This window comes from Thunnus thynnus, chromosome 16 (assembly GCF_963924715.1).
Source record: "Thunnus thynnus chromosome 16, fThuThy2.1, whole genome shotgun sequence".
NCBI lineage: Eukaryota > Metazoa > Chordata > Actinopteri > Scombriformes > Scombridae > Thunnus > Thunnus thynnus.
Genome location: NC_089532.1, coordinates 4,090,137 through 4,111,119, shown reverse-complemented (window position 1 = coordinate 4,111,119; position 20,983 = coordinate 4,090,137). Strand labels below are relative to the sequence as shown.

Here is a 20,983-nt window from a genome sequence, read left to right as displayed (position 1 = left end):
GTCCTTTAAAGTGCTCAGAAAAACTACAAAACTAAAAATCTATAATCCCATAACAACAGGGCAAACTCCATCTGTTGAGGAACATCATGTGATACAATTGAAAGCTCCAGAAAGGCCACTAAATGGACCCTGTGGCAAGACTGTTTTTTCAACTGCTGTTTGTAAAAGGTCAAGAATGAACGTTCAAATCCAAACTTTTAAGCCAACGTGGATGAGAAGCTCTTGAAGTGCTCAGAAAAATGGATCCCATCACAAGGTCTATTTAACAGCGGTTCTGGAGCTTTTGATCATATCTCATGATCTTCATCAGTTTTTATAACAGCATATACAAAAAGTCCTTTAAAGTGCTCAGAAAAACTACAAAACTAAAAATCTATAATCCCATAACAACAGGGGAAACTCCATCTGTTGAGGAAGATCATGTGATACAATCGAAAGCTCCAGAAAGGCTACTAAACAGACATTGTGGTGAGATTTTTTTTTTTTTTTTTTGTGGTGGACTCACGTTGTAATGAACCATGTAATTACAACGGTGAATAATCAACATGCTTGTCTCAGCTGTAACCACACAGCTCCTCACCATCCTGTTTCCTCCTCCACAACCATTTCTGCTTTTGTGTATAAATTCCTTGCTGGAATCCACTTCTCAGAATAGCAAGCGGGGAGCATCTGCGTCCCTGCCTGACTCCAGAGGGGGGCTGAGAGCGAGAGTCCGTCTGTCTACTCTGGTCACCCTTGAAAAAAAACACCACCTCCTCCCCACCCTGGAGGTCTAGAGAGTCCGTCTGAAGGAATGACGGAGTTCTAACCCGAGTTCACGACCTGATCCCGCAGCTTTCTCCGCCTCCCGCCTCAGCTTCTGACCTCGGAGCACCACCGCAACTTAATTCTGTGCTGTAATGCTGTTAATGGGAGAAGAAAATGATAGATGTGCTGCCTCGTGGCTTTTGTTATTCGACAGTATCCATCGTTGGATCCTTTCAGATAGAGCCGGGGGTGGATCGGAGGGAGTGGGGGGGGGGCCAGAATTTATTGCCGTACCTTCTGGAGATGTTGTGGGTAAAAACACAATGAAACATCTGTGATGGGAGGTGCCAGCGTGATAACCCCGATGACACACTCGCCCTCATCCGCCGCCCACAGCTCTGCTTTTCCTGCAGCAAACCAGGTTTCTAGTTTGCTGCTGCTCAGCCTAGTTTAACTGCACATGGGGGACTTCACATCAGATCCTGTTCCAGAGATTCAGAAATATACAGTTTGATATGGAAAGTTTTCATTCCATATTTGTCAAATTTATTTATTATTTAAAGCAGGGCAGTGTATTGAAATGTCTAAATACTGGAGCCAATTTAATGATGAAAGATATGAAAATGGTACCTTTCTGATTGAAGTATGTTTGGATGACAGGAAACACCTGGAGACGCTTCAGTTGGCATCTTAACCCCTCAATATCTTATTTTGAGGGACATAAACACATTTTTAAATCCTATTTTGTTCATTCAACAATTTGTTTATTCAAGCAGACACACACAGAACTCGCCTGCCAAAATACTATAAAATTGGCCAGAGCTGCAACTAACTGATTTTCATTATCTTTTAATCTGATAATGATTTTCTCAGTTAATCACTTAATTAATTGTGAAAAATGTCCTCATAATTTCCCAGACCCTGCAGCGGCATCATCGGATGACTTTTGTTTTTTTAAAATCTGACAATCAGCCCAATAATATTCAATTTATTTATCATATAAGACAAAAGAAAAGCAGCAAATCTTCACATCTGAGAAGCTGGAATCTGCTATTTTTGCTTTTGAAACGATTAAATAGTGAAATGGTTGGTCGGTTGATTGTTTCAGCCCTAAAATTGGCAAAGTTATGGACTTGAAGAGGAGGAAACATTGGTTTAAAGACATTTGCAGCAACTTTCAGTACTTGCAAGATTCTCAAAAACAGTACTTGATACTCAGCTGTAATCAAGTTTGCACCTCATGCTTGTTAGTCAAAATTTCAATACATCAGTTATGGAACCGGAAACGTCTACTTTCATGTTAGTGAAGTTTTTGGGATGGATAACAACTTCAGTAATGAACCATAAGGCCGTTATTTCACATTTATCAGTTGTTTCTGTTGCTCATTTTTTAATGAAGCTCTTTTTTCCTCAAATCTTTCAGAACAAATCATCAAAATGACCCTTTGTCTCCTTTCAGAAATCTCTTTTTTTTTTCGTGCTGATGTTTTTCGGAGAAACAATTGCCGGTGCAGATGTCTGTGAAAGGTCGTCCTTTTGATGATAAAAAATTGTAGCGCGTAGATCAGTCATGCCCTCAGCTCAGATACAGGAACGTTACCAGGTCACCTAAAAATAAAAAAAAGCCTGAGGCAAAATCTTCACAGATACTACACAGCGAAAACAGTGAAAATGTCATATTTTTCTGATTCCGACGGTAAAAGAAATGTCAGTGCAGAGAGCCATATCTATCTGCACTTGTGTGCACTGGTCAGACCTGCTACTTCAGGGAAAGATAAGATAAAACCTGCAGGTAGAGAAAGTGCACATGCTGATAGTTTGATTAGAAGTTAATTGACTGAGCTTTGAGTTGGAGAGACGTTTGGGGAAAATCCCTTCAAATGGCACCAGAGTTCAGTTTTTGGGTCGATTATGTAACCACAACACTTATCCTGACAGCGACGCGACAGCCTTATTTCATATCCTAATAGTCTGTCTTTCTCTCAAACACAGCCATTATCCTCAGTCATATCCCTTCTGTTAGCCATAAACGGTCTAAATCTCAGACTGATGCTTGAGCTCTACTGTAATAAGTGGCTGTGAATGGGTTTAATGGCTCCTGGAAGCATCAGACTCACTTAAGGAGCATACAGGATCATGTAAAAAAAATCCAGATCCAGTTAGAAAATTAGACTTAACTGGCAGCGTGAGGTTCAGACACATGATTTTTATCTTTGCTACAGATCTTTTTTTTTTTTTTGTGATTTGCTCTTCTCCGCAGGTGAACGTTTACATCTTGGGAAGAACTTTTCTCGTCCTGGCCAGAGAACTGTGCATCAACGCCCCGGCTATAGGTACTGACCTCATCTTCACCCTGTTCTACACTTTGTTGAATTAAGACCTTAAAATGTCAATTAGCTGCTGCCACGTGCCGTTTGACAGAAGCCTTTTTATGTAGATGAAGAAAACCATCTAAAAATAATTCTTTTGATGACAAGATTAGTCATTTAGTCAATAAACCACCAGGAAAAAAAAGTTTAGAAGAAGAAGGCTGTTTCCAAGAATGTCTGACTAACAGCCCAAAACCAAATTCAATTTACAGTGATATAAAAAGGTTAGAAGCATCATACTTGACAGGCTGGAACCAGATAATTTTTGTCATTTATACTCTATAAATGACTTGCAGGGTCCTCCAGGGATTTAGTATCGCACTACCATAAGTAGTAAGTAAGTAGTAAGTTTGAGGCAGATTTTAAAACATAGTCAAAGTCGAAGCAGCAGTGTCTGAGATATTCTGACTTTTTAAGTTCCTAGTATGGGTCAAGCTCTAAAAACACTGGATCCTACATTTCCCATATTGCAACTGGATAGTGTTTTTTTTGTTAAACCCTCCCTGCCTGGTAAACACTCACATCTTATAGGGCTAAATATAGCGACATATAGCGCTGGTATTGAATCAATATCCTGTACTAGCAGACAGGCTGAGCTGGGAAAGAAAAGGTTGGATCCATGAGTCACAAATTTCTTGATTAACCCGTTAAGATCATGAGTTTTTGACTCTTTTAAAGGGTGTGTTGGATTTAAAATGTTCTTGGAAAGTTTACAAAAGTAGAATTTCAGATATACCTTTCACCTCAATCTTGAATTAATAAGACTTATCCCAAGAGGGAGGAACTCAAGTCACAATCATTTAGTTTGGACCCACTTTTCTCAATTATATGCTGCAAGCATGGAAGCATTATGAGAGGATGAGCCCCTGTGCACAGACATGTACAAGGTCCCCTCTCTTATGCACCAAAGAACAAACCTGCTCCACTCACAGGCATTTTGCATCTTTATCCAAGGTGTGTTGCAGGTAAAAACTAACTCTGAAGTTCTAATGTTGATTTAAACTATTTTCTTAATGCTGGAGATGCAGAACGGCTGTCTAAATCATATCCAAACCTTCCTGCCATAACAGATACTCCTCTCCAGAAATATTCTACAAAATATTAGCCATTCTGCTGTCAAACATAGTGAGATTGCTAATTTTAATGTTGACTTATTGTTACTAAAATATGCACTGTGCAGCTGTGTAATAGAAGCAGCATATATTAAGTAAACGTATGTGGGTCATCCCTACTCTTTACTGAAGTGCTGTGACTTTCCAACAAGTAATCTAACTTGAAACAGAAGTTCTTGACTAGGGGCCTCTTGACCCTTCGGACCCCTGGGTCTGTGCCCGGTAGGTGCTTTCAGTAATCCATTCATGGCACCAAATAACTGAAGTGTTTTCATGAACAAAAGATGTAGTTCACTCTGGTGTAACCAGAGGGCGCTGCTGTCCCTCGGATCCCCATTCCCTCATCCCCCCAGCACCATAATGATGTGACGTCTGTGGCTTCAATCACATTATAACCTTTATGTTTTTTTCCATCAGGTGTATAAGCATTCTTGTACAGAACACATCTGGTCTTTAACAGCATCAAGCCGTTAACAGTTAAATTGTATTTTACAAAAGACAACGTTTCTGAGGCCATCCTCTGAAGTGCAAAACAACTCTGTTTTTGACAAGATTTCTACTTTTTTTTTTTTTGCATTTAGAATCATAACACTACATAAAGTTTCGCTCCTTGTGTAATGTCGCTGCTTGGACTATAGTAACAACATCGTATATAGACTTGCAATTACACAATTTGAAGCAGTCCCTACTTGTTCCAGTTGTGGAGCTCAGCTTGATACATAACCACAAATCACTGTATTAATGTTGTTTCTACAGCAGCCACAGCCCTTAAACACAGGCATCAGAGCAAATAACGTTAACCAAGTATTTAAATAAAAAAAAAAATAACGTTAAATTAAATAAGATAAAACAACAGCTCCTTTTGCTTTTAAAATAGTCTCTCAAAGAACTAACCAGGCCATTTAGTGTGACATTACTCAAGTGTCTTTAATGCTACATTACTTTGAAGGCTGGGAGGCGAGGCTAAACCTAATTTTCCATCAGCAGTCCAGAGCAGCTTATGCATAGAACACAAGCTCGGGGATCTGTCCTCCCTGTACTCCGGTCCCGTTGGTGCTGTCAGAGGAGCACTGGAATTGAAATGTCACCTTCCCACACTGCACCTCCGTCATGCCTTCCTGGCCGAAATAGCTCAGTTCATTCCCATCCAGCACAGCGCTGACTGTGTAGAAGGCGTCCTGCTCCACCTGAACAGGGTGCTCGAACCACACCGGAAACGTACTGCTCGACCCGTCTGACACAAACTTTGTCAGGTTCTGAGCCAGGGTCACCCCTTGTCTCTTCAGTTCGATTTTGACGCTGTACTCGGCCTTGCCGCCGCTCGACCCGTACAGCCCCAGACCAGCGATAAAGATCCTTTTGTCCACCGCGAATTGAATGCTGTCACACCGGCCGCGGTAGCGCCACTGATTGCTCCGGTAGGCAGAGGACTGGAAGCGGTGGCACCTCTGAGGCGCCAAGCCCTGCCTCGCGGTCAGAGGGAAGTCCAGTGTGGGCTTTTTAGCCGCCGTGTACCACAGGAACACATTGTGGGTCTCCTCCAGTGTCAGGATATCAGATTGCGCCGCCCCGTTTGCAAACTCCTCCAGGCTCATGCTGGGGATGCGCACTAAGAACAGCGCCTTCCCCAAGACATCTCTTTTGTTGCGAGTGGTGGGCCCCAAACCTTGTCTCTTGCACTCTGCTGTGGCCCAGCTCATAACCGCCTCAAACACCACCACCTCCTTAGTGTTTAGGGTCTCCCTCCGCAGGATGATCTCCAGCGTCTGCAGGTCAATCTCGCAGAAGCCCTCGGAGCACAGGGCGAGCTCGGCCTGAGCATCAATCACCTCCCAGCAGCGCTGCGTCAGCTCAGGCTCCTCGAACAAGCGGCTCTGGGAGAGCAGCACGCAGGCGTTCTTGGCCTCCAAGCTCGTTTCCAGGAAGTTGACGCAGGCCTTGGCCAGTGCAGGGACAATGTACTTCTTGGCAGCATACAGGGTGGCCAGCACCGTGTCTGCCTCCAGGTCAATCTCATCGCTATACATGTACCTGGGTGAAGGAAAATAACCTTTTAATCACAGTAGATTAACAGACGTCTAACTTTGTGCTACAGAGACAGATCAACCGCTTATATAATATGACGCCACATACTGAGACATGGCATTAGGACAATTAGTAACGTTGCAGATTTCTACCATACAAACTGTAAACATGTACGCTTAAGATCCTTGAAAAACTCCCAGAAGCGCTCATCTCTTTCTGTAGCTAATATTATTTCCACCGCATCACGAGTCCACGAGAAAAAAAAAAGCAAAATGGAAATAACGATCAGCTTTTTTTCTTCCCAAAGAGGATTGTATGATGACTTAACACGTTTTAACCTTTTTCTCAAAAGGCCCAGCATTCAGCGGTCCACGGTGCTGGCTTAGCTACTGCTAATGAACGAGCAACAAAGGCAGGTTATTTATAACTACTAGTCTGCATATATTCCCCTCTAAGAAAATTGTCAGGCCGTGGATGAGGAAAAGGGGGGGGAACGTTTCTAGTTGAACAAAGAGTACTGAGAAAACCAGCAATTACAGAGCACTGTGCTGCTGCCGCTGCCGCTGCTCTCTGGCGCTTCCAGCATTTTGGCATTCGCCTCTGCTTAGCTTTGGATGAGTAATAATATGCTTTGAAGTGACACTGACTGCGCTTGTCATCTCTCCTTCTGGTTGGCTGTGTGAGGGGATGGTGAGTGGCTTACTTCAGCAGAATTAGAAAAGCAGCAGGTTCCACATCTGGGATATGGATCTCAGACTCCTCCTCCGCCAGATCGCCATAAAACATGGCACAGAAGACCGAGCTTCCCACGGCCAGCACATACTGAGAGAGAGAGAGGGAGAGAGAAGGAGAGAGAGAGAGGGAGGGAAGGAGGAGCAGGCAGATGCGTCAGACACAAGCAACCACAATCACTCTTCTTTAAGTTCAATAAATGAGCAGCAGTAGTTCTTTTCAGTGGCAGCGGTGATAACTTCTCTACTCATTTGAAGATATGTTTACATTTAACAAAACATTACTTAGTTTTGATGCACCCAGCTTCACTCCTGCCTTCATCAATTTTCTCATAAATGGAAATATGTAAAATGCATTTACCTTGTGTGCTGGAACCCTCTGCGATCCCCCCAAAGGGCCGACAATAAAGTGGACATCAGCCATCAGCTCATTGTTAAACATCAAGGCATTCCTAAAAGCAGAGCAGGTTTCACGAATAAGCCTCAAGTATTGTATAACATCAATTCCTCCCACGCTGTTTTTGCCCAGAGACACGGGTTATTTAGGATGGAGCTACAGTAGTAGAATTGCAACCAATGATTATTTTACCCACAATCAATCTACTCATATTTTCTAGATTAATAGTTTGACCTATAAACTGTTAGCAAATTATGAAAAATGCCTTGTAACAAATTCCCAGAGCCCACGGTGACATTTTCAAATGTCTTGTTTTGTCAATAGTCCAAAACTTAAAGAGAATAAGTTTACTAGCATGTTAAGCTAGCAGAAAAGCAGAAAATATTCACATTTGGGAAGGTGGAATCTTGGTCATTTTGCTCAAAATCCAAGTTTTCTGTTTCTGTAAACTTCAATAATAGTAATGTAACTAAGTATGTGATGTAGGACTAGTTTTCTCCAAAATAATAGCTGTGAATAATTCTAACTGACCTTTATGCACTTTATAGTGCTTTTATCTCCCTTTCCAAGCACTGACAAATTAATACACTGAGTTATAATAGCTGTAATGCCCTGTCATTACTCGATAATGACATTAATGCACTTCATGGTCATGTTTATCTTCTCTAGCATAACCCTGCACGGACTTTTAGGAGTATTTCGCGCTTACATGTGAACTGTGCTTCAGTTTTACAGCAGGGTGAGGTGTGTAATGTGGTCCAGTGTATGTCGGGGTTACCTCTCTCTCAGTGTTGGGTGGCTGCACTGCCAGCTGGGTGGGTCTACGTTGTTGTTGTTGATGTTTTGCTGGGTGGTCGGGGTGGTCGCTGCGCTGCTGCTGCTAGCCTGGCTCACCTGCACCTCCTTGGTCTTCTCGGTGTCCGCTACCGTAGTGCCGTTGGCCAGGTTGGTGTTGTTGGTGTTGGCGGCGGGGTACAGCTCCGCAGCCATCTTCTCCTTCTCCTGCTTCTGTTGCTGCTTCTTTTTGCTCGTCAGGGACAGAGTCAGGATCTCATAACATACCGGCAGCCTGCCCGGGAGCTTGCCGACCTTCTTGGACTTTTTCAGTGTTTCTGGAAGTAGGAGCAGATAAGTCAAACACCTCATGATCCGGCCATGATGGAGCAACCTGCAGTCTGCCGTTGGCATCGGCACAAACAACCGGTCTTCTTCGTGTAGTATCCGGTGAACAGAGTCTGTATCGGGGCTTTTAGATGAACCAACTGTCGGGGAAGGGTGGAGGTGGAGGTGGAGGGGGGGTTCGCTCCGCGGAGGATTCACCTTCGTGTGCCTGAAATCCGGCTCCTAAAACGCCGCTTTAAAAACGGCGTCGACAGCGAAGTTTACACGACAACATCAAAATATCCGTCCAGGCCCGGTGGAGTCCGTTTCACTCCTCCCCTGTTTCCAACTTCGACCACTTTTCCACCGTTTCCTGGCGGTCACCTCATCCTCTCCGGACGGAGAAATGTCCACGAAGCGTCGCTTGTTTTCCCTTTTTCAGCTGAGTGGGTAATCCGGATAGTCGCAGCTGGTATTGAAGTCCTTCCTATTTTTTTCCCACCCCGCCTCTGCGTTAATCCTCACAGATATGTCTCCCTCTTTCCCCCGAACCGGCTGTCGACCGAGACGGAGCCAGCTACGATGTTCCGCTGTGGCCGTACGGATCCGAGGTAAATAGTCATTTGTCGGGAGTTTTTAAGGTCTGCTCTATTTTTTTCTGCTTTTTTTTTTTTTTTTCTCCGTCGTGATCTCCTCGGACGCCCAGGGCTCGCTGCGGACCAATCAGATTGACGCACCGCGCTGACGTCAGGAGGGCAGAACTCCGCAGAGTACGTCACCCGACAAACGGTCTCAACGGCTCCTCCTCCGCCCCGCTGATTACAGCTGCTGGTGAAATTAATACGAAATGCAGATAAAGTTTGATAAAATACGACCTTTCAACTCGGGATAGTAATGATGGGAAACATCTCTCAGACAAAAAGCAGAACCCAAATTAGGAAGAAGTATTCAGATCCTTCACTTACCAATGAAGTACCAATATAGCAAAAAATACTCCATTACAAGCAAAAGTCCTGCATGAAAAATCATCCTTAAGTAAAAGTACAAAAGCATGAGCAGCAAAATGTACTTAAAATATTCAAGTTTAATACTTAAAGTATATTTTGCTGCTAATATGCCTACATATGTACTTGGATAGGATTTTTCATGTATGGCTTTTACTTGTAATGAAGTATTTTTGCTGTATTGGTACTTTTTTAATTAAGTAAATGATCTGAATACTTTTTCCACCACTGTTAAAATGTATCAAAAGTAAGAACTCATCATGCAGAATGGCTACTTTCTGAGTTATTATTATTATTATTATTGTTATTTATGCATTATTAGGCTGTGGTGGAGCCGAATAGGTATACGATGTTGTGCAGCATAATTTCTTGCAATGTATCCTGTCTTTATAAGCTAATCATACGTAAAATCTTAATTTGCAAAGCTGTCAGCTAAATGTAGAGTAAAAAGTGCAATATTTTACTCCTAATTGTGTTGGAGTAGTAGCAGAAAATTGAAATATTTGTGTAATGTCCAAATACTTCAAATGCACTCACTCTACTGTACCATCACTGCAAATAACAGACTGGATAGAAATCTGAATTCATGATCTGTGTAAAGCAGAACAACCCACTAATGTCAACAAAAATCAACAAATCTGTCTTTCTCCCTCCAAAAATCCTTCTATTATACAATGAATGTAATTTTGATATGATTTTTCATCATAAACATCTATGTAAACCTGCAGTTTTGAAGGGGCAACATAGTTTGGCTTCTCTTTACAAGGGCTTATGTACAATATGTACAACATTCGACACCCTCTATCCATAGATTCAATCAATTCAGATTAGGAAAAACTACAACAAACATAAACTGAAATGTTCCTAAAGTTAGAAAGAGTTACTTAGTTTTTTTTCTCTCAAATGTTTGATGTTGTTTATGTATATTTACTTTTCTAAACATCATGTCAAATTGATCAGATGCACAAATTCATGATCATCACGAGTCAAACAACCACCAATTTAAGCACATTTTTAAGACTGCATCTTCAATAATGGTATATAATTTCGGTACTTTTTTTTTCTTTGAAAATGTCCGTAAATTGAAGCATGAAGCTTTACTACTGCTTGAAAAGAGAACTTAATTGAGTCTCAGTGGTTTTACACTGCATTAAACTCCTTTTTATAGCAGTAAATACACTGGTGGATAAACACGACCTTTCATTCTGTGATTTCTACAAGACAAACTAACAACCAACAAAGCAAAAATCAATATATTTAGCTTTTTCCAGTTGATATGACTGCATCCAGCAGTCTTTGTTTATGTATTTTTATAACTTCTGTGTATTATGACTCACACAAACATTACGATATCATCAAATTCAAATATTTCCAGCAGCTTCTGTGGAGTTTGACGTCAGGAAAAGGATTCAACGATCTAAAACATCATCAGTTGTCTGTCTAAAGATGATTATTTTCGCATTTTACGTTCAATAACCATACAGGGAGAAATCCATCAGAGAAAAAGAAAACTCAAGAGACCAATTCCTACATCAAGAGTCACAGAACATAGACCAGAATGCATTGCGGGTTCATGTCAGTTTGGGGGGTTTTTTTTGAGGGAAGGGTGCAGCTTCCCCACAGCTGAACGATAACACTTTAATGTTATTCATGCAGCCTTGTTCCACCGTTGGATTGAAAGGAGCAAGTTCACGGCCCTTCTCTGGGGGTGGTCGGAGTAATTTTGGGGAATGTGGGGAACAGAAATAGAAGTAGGCGAGGCAGGTTGAGGGGAAAATGGGTACACGGGTTGAAAAAAAAAAAAAAAGTACACTACAGCACACCATCACAGAATGACTCCCGGGCTGTTTGAGCATCACAGATTGATTTATATTCGACAGTGAAAGAAGGTTTCTTCTTTTTTCTTAAGCAGCCTGTTTTTCAATGGAGACTCTGCATTTACAGACAGTAAAACTCAGAGCAGTGATGGCCAGCTCTGCAGACGTATCATTACATGGTGCGGAGGGGGGTGGAGGGGGGTTGGAGGGGTGAGGGGGGGGAAGGGATCAGCCTGGATCTTATTACCAGCTGGCTCTACCAGCTTTCCACTGGACTGCTCTTTAAACGCAGTCACTGACTTCAAAGATATTTGACTCCACTGTCATAGCCGGGGCATGAAACTCTCCCTTTTTTTTTTTTTTTTTTTTTTGTCTCCTGGCTACAGAGGAAAGAGGACGTCTCTAATTTCACTATTAAATTAGACTTCTTAGCATGGTAAATCATTTTTAGACTAAAGGCAATTTGGCCACCTGCCAGGCTGTTTCATGGCAAAAGCAGGTGGTTCTGATAGTTTTTCTCCCCTCAGCAGAATCAGAAAAGTATTTTTCCATGAAGTTTATGATACTCTCCTCTGCGCGAGTGTCTCAGAGACGTCGGAGCAGCGAAAGATCCGAGCAGCGAGCTCGCGATTGGAAGGCTGCCCGTTCAAATCCTTTTTCGCCAGCTGAGAAAATCTGGACACTGAATGAGAAACAGGCTGCAGCGAGGTGCACTTGAGCAAAATGTTAATCCTCAACTTCTCCAGTGGAGCTAATTAGCAGCCAGCAGTAGGAGACTGGTTATACTGGGAGGCTTAGTGTTGCAAATATGTTTAAATCTGGATGAGTTTGAATCAAGCTGCTGGTCAGAAGGAAAAAAAAAGTCTGACCAGAGTGGAAAAGTTGACTTGGTTGCATTTCCTTTCCCCAAAAAAAAACAAGTGTACAGGGCTTGTAAACAAACGACACATGGATACACAAGCAGCCGGTTTATTGGACGGTTTTGTTTAAAGTGTCATTCTGGGAGATTTTTTTGGCAGCAGAGTTTGAGAAACAAACAGATATGATCTGAGTCCCGGTTACTTAAGCGTGATGGGTTTGTCTACGCTCTCTCTCATGATTTCTCCTCTCCTGTTAATCGCTCAACAGACAATAACTGAATGTGATCTCATGTGTTTGTCTCATTTACTTTTTTAATTTGACAGTCAACAGTTTAGAGAGAGACAGGAAACAAGTGGAGAGAAAGAACACAACTTGCAATATGTAACAATACGTTATGATTATGTAATATGCGCTCTGCTTCTGGGGCTTTTGACTCTTATCACATGATTTTCATCAGCAGAAAACATTTGAATTGCAGATGTTCAAGCTTTTCATGATTGTGAGCACTTTTAGGACTTCTTATCCATGTTGGCTTAAAAGGTAAATTGCAGTAATTAACTTAAATATAACACTAAAGGTTGAAAGCTCCAAAACAAGCGAGTCAGTTTGCTGTTTCCAGGTTGTAGTTGCTTCATATTACATACAGTAGTTTTCTTGAAAACAAAGCTAGATCTAATCATTTTTTTTCTTTTCTTAGCTCAGGTTACTAGTTCATGAGAAAATGGTGAAAATGTTGCAGCGTGAAGAAACTTTTCTTGGATCTGCATCTGGATCCAGATCGGAACTAAAAACCAGTTGCTTCATCCAACTTTCTAATGAAGAGAGAATTAAACAAGTCTGAAAGACTCTTTGTAACTAAAGGAGTAAACACTGCAGGATTTTAAGGAATGTTTGAATATATAACATGTACATAACATGCACTCGGCAAGTCTTAAACTAAACTGTCTCCTCCAGACCCGTGCCTGTATATCCCCCGTTTCGCCCAGATGCTTGAATTCGGGGAGAAAAACCACGACGTCTCCATGACAGCGATGAGACTGGTGCAGAGGATGAAGAGGGACTGGATGCACACAGGACGACGGCCGTCGGGACTCTGCGGAGCAGGTAACCATGAGACCAGACGGTGTTTAACATCTACTGTCTGTGCCGCGGAGGATTTTGTCTTGCAGGTGAGTGATGGCTGGCTGGCTGGCTGCTGTCTGAAGGCTCCGAGCAACAGGGCCTGTCATCAGAGGATTCCTGGTTCCAGTCTTGTGAGAAAAATCTGGGAAAGGAAAGTGATTAACTCTGTCTGCTCTGTTGGCATCTAACGTGAACGTGCCATTAATCAAAATACTTCAAGCTCAGCTACTCCAGAAAAAGCTGCTCAGTAACTGTCGGTATTTGTTACCCAGTCTTACTCTTTTTATCTTAACCTTTCAGTCTCATATTTATCCAGCAGGAATGAACATGTTGATTTCATAATGCTGGCAAAGTGTTTTACTGTGCAGTTGGCAACATTGTCAGAGTGATGAAAGGTGTTAATGAAAACCAACCACCTATGATAAGATCCTTTTCCTGTCTGGCCTCTTTGGTATATTTTGGTATGAAGTTATCACCCGCTGGCTGAAGTTACAAGCAAACCAACATTGTTCAGTATGTTTGCATTAAAGCAGCTGTATGTAAACTTTACAAGGATCAACTTGTGGGTGTAAGTAAAACTTACATGTAAAATGCAATTCAAAGTGTTTTACAAGCGACTGACAAAATGTAGGATGTTTAAAATGGATTTAGAGTCTAAAGCACATCAGAACAAATAAAAGAGCACAAAAAGGTTAATTGAATAAGACAATAAAATATAAATAATTAAAGATAATGCAAGCAATAAAAAATAATATTGTGAAAGACTGCAGAAAATAAATAGATTATAATAAAATAGTAAAATGTAAATAAAAATACAATACAATAAATCATAATGATCAACAGTAAAATGTTGATGAAATAAAATAGAATAAAAGAATGATAAATAAAATAAGTATAAATAATAAAACCATACAATTATAAAAGACTAAACAGATGGGTTTTTAGTTAGTTAAAATATAAATATTTTCAGAGCATTTCTGACAGGTAGTCTGATGCAAGGCAGTGTAGTCCCTTTATGAATTAATAAAAGAATTTAAAAATAAATACAAAAACTAACAGGTAACCAGTGTAGGCTTGATGTGGTCTTAAATGGGGCACTCTGGAGGCTTAATGGTTAAAAAAAAAACCCAAAAATATAGTCCTTCATTTGATTCCGGTAGAGGACCTTTGTTGCATGTCACACCCCACATTTTCTGTCAATCTCTTCTCTTTAAAGCCTAAATTATGGGAAAAAAATGAAAGTTAACAATTTTCAGTTCTTTTTCATCCTAATTTCAGTTTTGGAAGTCCTAAAAATGTTGCCATTTCTTGTTGTTTTGTTCTTCTTTTGAGGAATTTAACTAGTCAACTTTATTTAAACAGTCCCGAATTACAAATCACAAAGGGCTTTACAATCTGTGCGTCATACATCAACACTCTCTAACCTTCCATCCTCCATTCAAATAAAGAAAAAACTCGACTAAACTACTTTTTAACAGGAGAGAAAAACGGCGAAACCTCAGGAAGACCAACAGAGGAGGGCTCCCCCTTCAGGACGATATCTTCCACATAAATGTTATTTCAGTCTCTTCTGCACATACAACAACAGTAAAAAACAGTAAAATAACACTATGGAGAATCCATATCGGTTGCAAAAATACTGTATATGAAGAACAAATTCCAGGTTCTGCCAAAACAGGTAGAACCTCAACCACACAGCCTCCTCTCCATGACGAAGACCTGGAAAGAGGATAGATTACACACACATACACACACACACACACAACAAGGGGGGGAAACTCGAGCACATTACTCTTACAAAGTGAGAGAGAGAGAGAGATTCTGATTCTCCTGGAAGACGAAGATCCAGATCCAAGATGTCTGGAAATGAAGCACCGACTGCCAAAAGGAGAGAGAGAGGCGTCCCGGGACGTCTGATGGTCCAGCACAGAAACACGGGATAGAGAGATAGGATAGAAGAAGAGAGAGGCTTGGACGCTCATGTACTCATAACTACTGATCAATCAGACCTCCTTTTGATGGGAAACTTTCATTTTTTCAGATTTTCAGTCTTAAAATTAGTCAATGTATCTTGCTAGTGCTTTATTTAATAGTCTTCATTTGGAGCAGATTTTTATGCCCAATGATAGCAAATATGTAGGTAACGTTAAAAAAACAAGTATTACCAGTCATCATGCTCTATATCCAAACCTGACACACGTCCTCTTCCTGTAGTGAAATGTGTGTTTTTCTCATATAGATCAATAATGTAACACATGCACATTAACTGGAGGTTAAGTATGGTTTGTAGTACTATTAAAACATGGTTCAAAGGTTCATCCAGCAACAGTTACAGTAGCTTCCTGCCTCTCGTACGGTTTTCCAAACGTATTTCACAGTTTGTTTGTTTGTCTGCCAACGAGACCTGTGGGTGAAGCCACGCCGGCCCCGTCATCCTCTCGGAGTTTTGTGGTGCAGTTTATGTGAAACAGCTGAGCTCAAAGCTCTTCTCTCCTTGTTAGTTTTTGGCTGGTGTCAACCCGAATACACTCGGCTTTGACGCATTACCAGCTAAGACGTCCTGAAACCGAATCACCGGCTTCCTCTGCTCTGTGCATGTTTACGCTCATGGTTTCAATTTTCGACTTTTCTCTGTTCCTCTGCTGCATAGCCTGAATAATTAATTGCTTATCATAAATCATTGAAAAGGATACGCCGAGATGGAAGAAGGAAAAGTTTGTACACAAATATGATGCAAATATCTCGACAGACCGAAAACATGCATCTGCAAAAAGTTTTTAGAGGTGGAAGAATTTAGAAATCACACGGTCGCTCACTTTTAATGATATCAAAGACAAAAAGGTCACGAAGGTAAAGTTATAAATGACTCTGCATTTAGGAAGGAAAACCAGCAACTTTGCAGTTACGTGGTGTCAAGATAATGTCAATGAAATGTTTGAGGAGGTCCTCAGCAGAGCTAAAAGCTACCACTTCAGTCCTAAAGGCTGTTAGAAGTGTGCATGTAGAAGTAGAAGCATGCATCTATCTTTTAACAGGCTCTTGAGCGAGGCAACTCTAATGATGGTTATATAACTGTTCCCCTTCAAGGCTCGCACTGCAATTCATTGCATAATATTAGTGTTGTTGTTACTCCTTTTAAAACTGTGTTTTTGTGCGGGGGCGGACTGTTGGCTCTGCAGGCTGAGGTGCCTCCATCCTGTCTGCTCTGTCCTCCAGTCTTAAGGTGCTCAAGCAGAAACGTCTGGAAAAACCCACAAAATATCCGAAAGGGCCGCAAGTAACGATCATTATCAATTAATCTGATGATTTTCTCCATTAATCAGTTATTTGTTTTGTCTGTGAGATGTTTGAAAATTGTGATAAATGTCAGGTTCCCAGAGCTCAAGATGACGTCTTCAAAAGTCTTTTTAAAATCATATAAAACAGAGAAAAGCAGCAAATTTAACAAGCTGGAACAAGCAAATTCCTGCCATTTCTGCTGGAAAAGTCAATAATAAAATTCAAATGGTTGCTGCTTAAGTTGATCATTTCAGCTCTTAATATTTGAGTGTTTAGTCACGTCTTTTCCTGTGTTCGTGTCTTGATGATATAGTGTTATAATGTGTGTATGTATGTGTGTGTATATGTATTTTCCTTTTATTATATCCATTGCTTTATATAAGACACACAGTATACTGGAATCCTCCATATTTTTTGTAGTGTTTGTACCGTTTATGTGGTTTCTAGGGATGACACAGGTTGAGTTACTGTATAAATAACGTGTAGAATCAGACAATGAGTGACGGTGTCGTAAATTAAGTGGCTGCTTGAATCTCATCGAAATGTGTTTTTCACGTCTTTCAGCTCTTCTTGTCGCCGCTCGTATGCACGAGTTTCGCCGCACCATCAAAGAAATCGTCAGTGTCGTAAAAGTGTGTGAAAGCACGCTAAGAAAAAGGTGAGTGGTGACAGTTTTCATCTTAATTTGTTGATTTTTATTTGGTAATTTAATCTTAATATTCTCTGATACCCTGCACCTTGTAATCCTGCATCAGACTGATAGAGTTTGAGGACACACCCACCAGTCAGCTGACCATCGAAGAGTTCATGAGGACGGATCTGGACCAAGAGTGTGACCCTCCCTGCTATACAGCTGGGCTGAGGAAGAAAAAAGCCCATCAGGTACATATTTGGGATCCTAAACAGTTAAGACAGTTGGATCGTGAAGTTTTAAAACTGATCTGAGGGTCAACAGATGTACAGTATCTCTGAAATCAGAAAAAATGTTTTAATAAATGCAGTTGCTTCTGAAATTATGCACTTTCCTCAGAGGGATTATTAAAATTACATGCAGCCCTCAGGCTGTCTCCAATAATTAATGACGGATATTAACCTATAAATCAAAGTTCTCTCTTCTGTACATTTACACCCTCAGCGGAGAGGCAGCAGGTGGACGACTTCAATTCCAGTTTGATCTGAGACTGTTAGAAGCTTTTAACTAGTTGGCTTTAGGCAACTCATGACTTTGAACTGTGCTCGGGCATTTTGAGTAGCATGAAACATTTTTAAAAAATGATGCATGGTCAGCTTTCTGATAAGAACATTTTCTTTTTGTAACAAATTAGGATTTATGCTTCCAGTATCATGCACCAAAAGATTAATCTTTCTTGAGATGCTGGAGTCAAAACTTACAACTTTATGTCTAAACTAGGAGCTGAGCTCGTAGGTTCATTCTTGAACTTGGAAACAGCAGCTTGACAGAAAAACACAAAGTCCAACTTGCTTGTTTCTTTCTAAACTTTCAACCACATCAACTGAATTTGCTAAATTGTTATGAAGATGGTTTCTTTGTTACCACGTGACCTAAGAATGTAGTTTCAGTCACATCCGCCAAGGAAAGTCCACAAGATGTGATGAGATGAGAGTTTGATTCTCATATTAAACAAAATTTTACTTCCTTTTTTGAGAAGCTCAGAAATCAGACAACCTTTTCTCACGTCATCATGAAATAGAGCAAAATACTGGTACAAGGTTTCTACCAGATACAGCAGTAAAAGAATAATATATTATAATATAATATTTACTTTTACAGTACAGAAAAACTGGTGTTGGTGTCTGGGGTTGATACTGAAACCCGGTGACCGGTACCTACCGGACCGAATCGCAAGGTAGATTTCGGTGCCTCATTTCGGTGCCACTTAAATGCCTGACCTGTCAATCGAAATATTTGCCTTCTGGTGCTCTGAAACAGACCTTATAGGCAACAGAAGCATCACCACACATGCCTTTGCTAGCCAACATTACACTTGTTCTGATGGCAGCAGGTAGCCTAACGTTGGCTAGTAGCTACCTTAAACACGGTTAAGATGCCTGAAGCTAAATGGTCTAAAGTGTTGCGTTATTTCACTTGGAAGGATTCCAACACCGAGGCGTCCAACTAACGATTAAAAACAATTGTATGTAAAGGGGGAACACCTCAAATTTAATGAAGCACCTGGCGATGTACACAGTACACTTGAAAGCAGAGAGATGCACCGTGTTCAACTGTTTGTGTGACCCGATACCAAGCACATCAACAGGAAGTCTGGGTGTTAGGGAGACAATTATTGATCCCAGCTCAAAATTTGTTAAATTATTGTAGTTAGGTTATGTTCTATTTATGTGAATTTATGTAAATTTGTTAAGTGTATTTATTTATATTTATATATTTAAGTATACTTTAAACTGTTTAATATATAGTTAAATTTCAAATTTGCCTTTACAATTTAATTCTTATCTAATTAATTCTTTAATGTCGTCGATTGTCGTTTTATTTATTCAAAAGTATTGTTTTAGCACCGGTATCGGAAACAACCCAAACGATACGATACGTAACCCTACTGATATCTTACAACTCGCACTGAATCAAACTCAGCTTAGTTTTATGTACTTAAAAAAAAAAGTACATCTGAAAGTGAAGGCAGCCGCCGTCAGCCACCCACAGTCCTTGTGTCATGATGGCCTTTTTATCCTGAGATGATTCACCTGGTAATCATCCCACCTTGTAGTCGCTGTTGGATTGAAAAACACTTTTTTTTAATTCTTTCATTCAATTTCTCTCCTTTTGTCTTCGTCCCTCTAGCTGGAGATCGAGCTGAAGAAAAAGATGGATGACGTTGAAGGTATGAATAATATCCTCGTTTGTTTGCACATAAAAGGCGTCCCGACTCTCAGGTTGCACTTGCTTTTAATGTATTTTGCAAAGTAAATTCTATTTACTTTTCAGGGTAGTTAGACCGGCATTCATAGTAGACAAAGAACACGTCTGTCACTGTGTCTGCCGTTTGGCCAACCTTGACTAAATGCAGTTCAGACTGAGAGTGTTAGATGTGGTAAAAGCAAGAAAAAAAAAATGAAACGCTGCCACAGAATGAAAGGAAACATCTCCCTGCTTTGCACACAGTTTAGTTTCTGCACAATATGTAATTAACTTTACATTATGTTATAGTACCAGCATATTATACTGTAGTTATGAAACTAATGGAGATATAATTTAAAGGGTTGCAAAAGGCATTCAATGTGCAATTTCTTTACCCTGCACGTCTCCTACACGATCATTTTAAGGACATGAGCTCTGCTTTTCAGTGTCGCATGTAATGTTACTGACAGGGAATTATTCTGGGTTAAACTTTTAATTTTCATTTTTATCTTCAACAGATGAAATTCAGAGCTACCAGGATGAAATAGACACAGAGCTGCAGAACAGCAGACCCAAACTGAGAGGAGTTTACGCCGCCTACGCTAAAGAAGGTACGAAGCAGAGAGAGGTGCTGGTCAAGGTGCTGAATGAGTGTTTTTTTAGAGGCTGTCCTGTAACCTGAAGGTCACATGTTTGATCCAGAGCTGAGTCCAGAGCTGTCTCTGAACTCTTAGTATCATATACTAACAGTATGAACTTGTTGAGACGTTAGAAAGCACATTAATTGTGTGAATCAGTACATCATTGATGGAAATGTTAAGAATGGAGCTGATTGACACATAATTATATGTGACATTTCAGTGTTGGGATGCTAACTTTAGTATGTCACACAAACATGCTACATGTTAGCGAGCTGCCACGTAAAAGAAATATCCCAAAGTTAACATGTATGTTAACATGGCTGCAATTAGCATGTTGTTTTTAAAACTTAAAATTAGCACGTTAGCATGCTACTATTAGCTGTTTTTTGAGCTAGATGTAGTTCAAAGCACAGCTAAGCCTTGATAGTAACATTAAACCACATCAATTTCATTTATATAACCTAAAAAAAATAACAAATTTGTCTGCAATATGCTAAAATATCCACCTTGAGGAGGATAAATTCTTTATTTTGCCCCACTTGTTTGTCTACAATGAGACCTGAAAAGTTACACTCCATTTTTTCTCCATCCAAACATTTTGTTTCTAGTGTGTAAGCTTTACAGCGTCATGCAGGCCTCCAGTATGGTTATCAACGTTTTAGGCATCATCACACTATAAAGTAAAAGCACAGTAAAAAACATCGGTGCGTTATTTCGAAAACAAGTTGCTAAATGCCAGTTAGCGAGCCAGCTAGCTCAGTCACTAATTGGACAATAAGTTCAGGCAATTTAGCTACGACTCCTGTCTGTCTGACTGCAAAACATGCTTCTTTAGAGCAATTAAGAATTAAATGGAGCAACTTTTTTTTCCTCCATTTTGGATTTTCCGGCTCTTTGTT

At 40.5% G+C, this 20,983-nt stretch overlaps 2 protein-coding genes across 2 annotated transcripts in view; one reads left to right on the top strand and one right to left on the bottom strand.

Moving 5' to 3' along the window:
* Nucleotides 1-20,983, top strand: part of LOC137199729 (transcription factor IIIB 90 kDa subunit-like) — a 125,420-nt gene that overhangs the window by 24,088 nt on the left and 80,349 nt on the right. Inside the window, exons 6-11 of the mRNA XM_067614232.1 lie at nt 3,008-3,080; nt 13,119-13,268; nt 17,130-17,223; nt 17,321-17,447; nt 19,387-19,426; nt 19,962-20,054. Of these exons, the coding sequence (XP_067470333.1) occupies nt 3,008-3,080; nt 13,119-13,268; nt 17,130-17,223; nt 17,321-17,447; nt 19,387-19,426; nt 19,962-20,054 (577 nt within the window). The remainder of the gene's footprint in view (nt 1-3,007; nt 3,081-13,118; nt 13,269-17,129; nt 17,224-17,320; nt 17,448-19,386; nt 19,427-19,961; nt 20,055-20,983) is intronic.
* LOC137199731 (BTB/POZ domain-containing protein 6-B) lies at nt 4,608-9,292 on the bottom strand. Its single transcript, XM_067614234.1, has 4 exons — nt 8,160-9,292; nt 7,346-7,436; nt 6,957-7,075; nt 4,608-6,259 (listed from the first exon to the last, which is right to left on the bottom strand). Exons 1-4 carry the CDS (start codon nt 8,567-8,569, stop codon nt 5,227-5,229), a joined length of 1,653 nt encoding a protein of 550 aa, XP_067470335.1. The 5' UTR covers nt 8,570-9,292; the 3' UTR covers nt 4,608-5,226.